This window comes from Aricia agestis, chromosome Z (genome assembly GCF_905147365.1).
Source record: "Aricia agestis chromosome Z, ilAriAges1.1, whole genome shotgun sequence".
NCBI lineage: Eukaryota > Metazoa > Arthropoda > Insecta > Lepidoptera > Lycaenidae > Aricia > Aricia agestis.
In genome coordinates, this window is record NC_056428.1 from 19250554 (window position 1) to 19255584 (window position 5031).

Consider the following 5031-nt stretch of genomic DNA (forward strand, 5'->3'; position numbering starts at 1 on the left):
TCACCTTGGAAGTCAGTTTAAATTTTTTGTTAAAAAATAATAGTCAGGCGCCCTGGGCGGTCGCCTAGTGTCGCCCCCCCTAAAGCCGCTACTGTCATGGGCGTACCCAGGATTTTGGCTAGGCGGAGCAGCATACCCTGTTTCGAGAAGATGGTCGGTCTGCTACCTATATTGAAACAAGAAATCATGACTATAAAATGTGACTGAAAAGATATTTTGTTTCCAACACTTCATTTTGCGCAGAGTTGGTAACTCGTTTTTAATCGACTTTCAAAATATATAGACTATAGGGTATAATCCGAATTTGGTACCATGTTCATAAAAGTGGTAACTTGATGATGGGTTCCATAAGTAATCGAGGGAATTCCTCGCTATTTATACTAAAACCACAATTTACCTGGATGACATTGTGATTTCGATTCGGCTGAAGTATTTCAATTTAATAAGAAACATTATTATGGTGCTTTTGGATATATATATGAAGTATTCTAAGTAAATGTCACCAAAAAGATAGATTTTGCACCAAGATAATTATACCATGGTTCGAAGGTGGTGAACAGATCCCCGGATATTACATGTTTGGGGGTTTGGACGTTGTTTCAAGAATTTAAGGCATATGCTTATTGTACATAGGATTAATCATCATCATCGTCACTACCCTAATACCTTGCAAAGTCACATTACGACTCTATTATTAGTATTATTAGTGTTTTTCATAGTTTTATACATCGAGACAGATGTCTTTGATCATCATTCCGCTGTTTGTGGACCGATATCGAAAATTCTTTTGTTGTTGTATAGGGTATAATCTGAATTTGGAACAAGGTGATGATCTCATGATGGAATCTATGAGCAATCGAGGGAAATATGTCAAGGAGTCTGGTACCGACTTCAAAAGAATGAAAATTGGGTGCAGAAGTAGTTGGGGTTTAGTGGAATTTTTAAAAAGGCACTAATGAAGAATAAGAATTAAAGAATATCATTTTTATCTTGGAAGTCGGGTTCAATTTTTTGTTAAAAAATAATTATTTCCCGCTTGCCAGGAAAATTGACGCTTGTTTTATCTTCTAGGGTAGACGCTCCCTCCCTGCCCCTACCTGGGTACGCCCATGGCTACTGTGCCCATCCATCTACTGGGTGTGGTTAATCAATACATCATCCAGTCCAGCCCAATCAATACATATCAGATCTAAATATAGGCATCAAATGTTACCATTTTTAAATATATAAAGTATGCATTTATAATTTTCCCCGCTATTCCCTACAAGGACCAAGGGCAACACCGGATATTGGGTTTTTTTACAGGAAGTTGCAATAGGTGCCAATTTACAAATAATATAACCCAGTCATGTTCAAACTTTACGCAGGAAACATATTTTTTATTTCCGAAAGGTAAAAATAGTTTTAAAAAGCGTGTTACAAACGATTTAAATAATTTATTTTGTAATTGATACAAAAAGAGCAAAACCATCCCTCACCATATTATACACTTTTACCCTGGCGCAATTTGGAATATTTTGAAACAAAAATATTTTGAAAAGAAACTACGTCTTGTGTAGTTAGCCCTTAGCAGAAAACGCCAAAAACTTTTCTTTTAGTCAAAATAACCGAAACGCATTTAAAGCTCTTCTTTATTATATTCTCTGATTTTCTTCATCTGAGCGTTTGTGGGTTTTCCAAATGTTTGTTCGTGTAACAGACATTTTCCAAGTTTCATTCGTCCCTTTTTAATACACGTCTCTTTTAATATTTAAATATTAAAATCTAATTATCTTCAGTTTTTATCAGAATTTGTTAATTCCTTGAAGTAATGTTCTGTACCTACTTACTTATTACTACATATACCATGAAAGTAAGTTTTCCTGTTGATATTTCTTCGTAGAAACGATATGCAGCAACATAGTCAGTGCGATACCATGCTACATTGCAAAAAACATCGCAAAAACCTAATTGCCATTTGCCAGCAACCAGCGAGTAGCGAGCCACTCGACAAATCATAAATTACGTCATTCCTTCATTCACTGCGGTCCCCAATTAGTTACTTTAGGTTGAGCACATCGCTTTGAGCCTTAGGGTAAGCAGACACTTTTCAACAAATTTTGAGCCTCATTTTAAAAGCTTTCCTGTGACTTATCATAATATGAGTTTTTTGGCTTTGATATTCATCTGTTACTTTATTTTTACGATGTCCTGACAAAAATGTTGACAAAAAATTATCCTTGCAACTTTAGAACTAAAATGTTGTTTTAATTTTTTTATCAGAACTCCTTAAAACCACCCAGTAAACCAGTAAAATATTACACAGTTAAATATGGACTTGTTCCTCGACAAGGGAAGGTACAACAAAACTTTGTGAAATTAAAGACTAAGACCTAAGTTCTTCTAAGTTGTAGTCCGAAGTTTCTGATTATGGTATTCGCAAGTCTATGATAACTGTGACTGTGAACTATAAAAGTGGAACTTTCCAATACTATGTGTATTGTGAAACTGGGTAATTTAATCAAAATTATTTAATTAAACATAGTATTGCAATGCACTAAATTATGAACATGTTTTTATGAAAAACAACTTCAAATTCATTTTTCTTAAGTATAGATAACACAAAAATTTCTGTGCATTTTCATCAAATTATCTTACAAAATTTAATGAAAATGCACGGTAATTGCATTTATGTAATTTTCAATGCTACTTGCAAACCATAACATTTATAATATCAGCCAATTATTATTAAAATTAACTTTATAATTTAAAAACATCGTATACCAAGTTATAGTGATATAAAAGTTTGAAAACACACAGTGCATGCAACATACAAAACATGTAACGTCTATGAATTGCAATTGCAAAAAAAAAATCAAAGTTATACAAAAAATCTATCAATTAAGTACCTATAATTATAGGATTAAAATCCCAAATATTAAGACCTATTGCAATAATAATTTATTCACGTCGACACAAGGGAAGTGGAGGCCAAGGTTAAACTCTGGTAACACAGACATCCGGAGCCGATGTATTGATTTTCCCTTCGGCACTATTCCCGGGACTCGGCTGGACCAGAGGCTTTCAGCTGCTGGAGCTAGTACAATGTCTGGTAAGTGCTGCAATAATATTAAACTATTTCTTAATTTATTGTTCTCATTATTCGTTTATCGAAATAGTTTTTGTTTTTATTACTGTATATGTTTATTTTTTACTTTGTTTTGTGATCAATTGAGTGCTAAAATCTTTTATAACAATGGGGGTGGCTACCTTTGACTCTTTATTTTGGGGCCACTTGCCTTATCTGAAATTCTGATCCTGAACATAATGATTAAACGTCTCGTACATTCTACATACTTACATTGCGTTCAGTAGTACATAAAACCTCCCCTGCTAGTTTTTTGAGAAACTTCCTTTGTGAATTTAAGATACCAATTTTACCCCTTTGGAAGTACAATGTGGTAGAAAGCCAGTAGATGGCAGTAAAATCTAAAACCATTTCTTTGTTACTCAATACGTATTACGTAATCGCGACCCGCCCACTGCCAACACTGTGCTCAAAAACATTTTTCTTTGATTCCAGATGCAATGAGCAAATACATCCTGGAGGATGATGAAATCGAATGCGTCTACCCGGACATAGGGCACTGCCCCATCAGGTGCATGTCTCGAAGCTACGCCCACCTGTTTATGCGCTTCCAAAATCTGGAGGAGTCCATAAGAGAGATGAGGCGTACCCTCGACACGGTGCTGGACTACGTCATCCGCGGCGTCAAGTCCAGCAGCTCCTCCGATTCCGATAAAGCCCGCGACAAGAAGAAAACCAAGAAGAAGGGGAAGAAATCCCGCGGCGGCTCCCGATCCGGAAGCGACGTCATCGATCAAGACCTGCTCGACGTCCAAGCCACCCTCGAGAGGGATTTCTCTCAGCTCCTGACTTGGAAGAACTCGGATGACGAGGGAGGCAAGCCGAAGAAGCCGAGGCGCTGCGAGGTGATCCATGCCTACCTGAAGACCGGTATTTCCAGCGACGAAGGTGACAGTTGCGAGCAAGAGTCGAGCGGGGATGAACACATTCACGCTACGGCCGAAATCATAGTCACCGCGGATGTAGCGGAACTGCAGGCTCAGTCGAATGACGAAAATGGCGGCCAATCTGCCGAGGAAGAAGAAAACGACGAGCCCGATTACACCTTGGATTTTCTCGCTCTCTACAACGAGAACAACGAGATGAACGAGGTGGATTAAATTCTTGATGTTGTCTGACATCCCCCAGCTGCTAGAGTTGGGAGATGCCCAATACGTGTCAATTACTGTCACTTACTCTCGTCTTGATAACTACGTGTAGTAACTACGTCGAGTCTAAGTTGTTCTACAGGGATTTTAGTTTTTAGATGCAGATGGTTCGGAAAGTATTGTTAAGAAAAATACTAATTATTCTTTTATTTAAATTTAGCGTGAAATTGATGAGGCTGAATATTAGGAACGATATTTAAATTTTTCGAAGGGTCCACGATATAGGGTAAAGTTATACACTTATGTAAGGAAAGCGAAACGGAATTGTGTTTAAAATTGTATATTTGATTTTTTACTATATAACTTATAAATTAGATTCATTTATATTTACATTTATTCATTGTAATGGTAAATTTTTTACCTAACTTTCAAAGTCTAATTTTTACTCTCATGATACTTTTGTTATAATTACACATGTAGTTACTAGAACTAAATGTTGCATGGTCTATTTTCGATGGTGTAGTTAGATGTTATTGGAACTGAAATTAAAATTAAAATAAAATGTAAAAAAAAATTAAAAATTCAAAAATGGCTTTGCCACCAATAATTGTTTTATTTCCACACCACACCTAAGTACCCCTTTTTCCAGTGCGGTTTTAGCACTACCAGCGCCCTAAGCGAGAATTCTCGTGCTGGTAGCGCTGAAAAGATTGGCGCCCCTTTTGTTTGCCTTCAGCACCCCATTTTTATCCGGGGCTCTGGGCGATCGCTCAGCGTCGCCCCTGGCCCTAACGCCACTACTGCCTTTATCACTAA

General features: G+C 36.9%; 1 protein-coding gene across 1 annotated transcript; it reads left to right on the top strand.

Moving 5' to 3' along the window:
- Window positions 1–3043: 3043 nt before the first annotated feature.
- On the top strand, window positions 3044–4654 carry LOC121739215. Its single transcript, XM_042131568.1, has 2 exons — window positions 3044–3091; window positions 3563–4654. Exons 1-2 carry the CDS (start codon window positions 3085–3087, stop codon window positions 4225–4227), a joined length of 672 nt encoding a protein of 223 aa, XP_041987502.1. The 5' UTR covers window positions 3044–3084; the 3' UTR covers window positions 4228–4654.
- The last annotated feature ends 377 nt before the right edge of the window (window positions 4655–5031 follow it).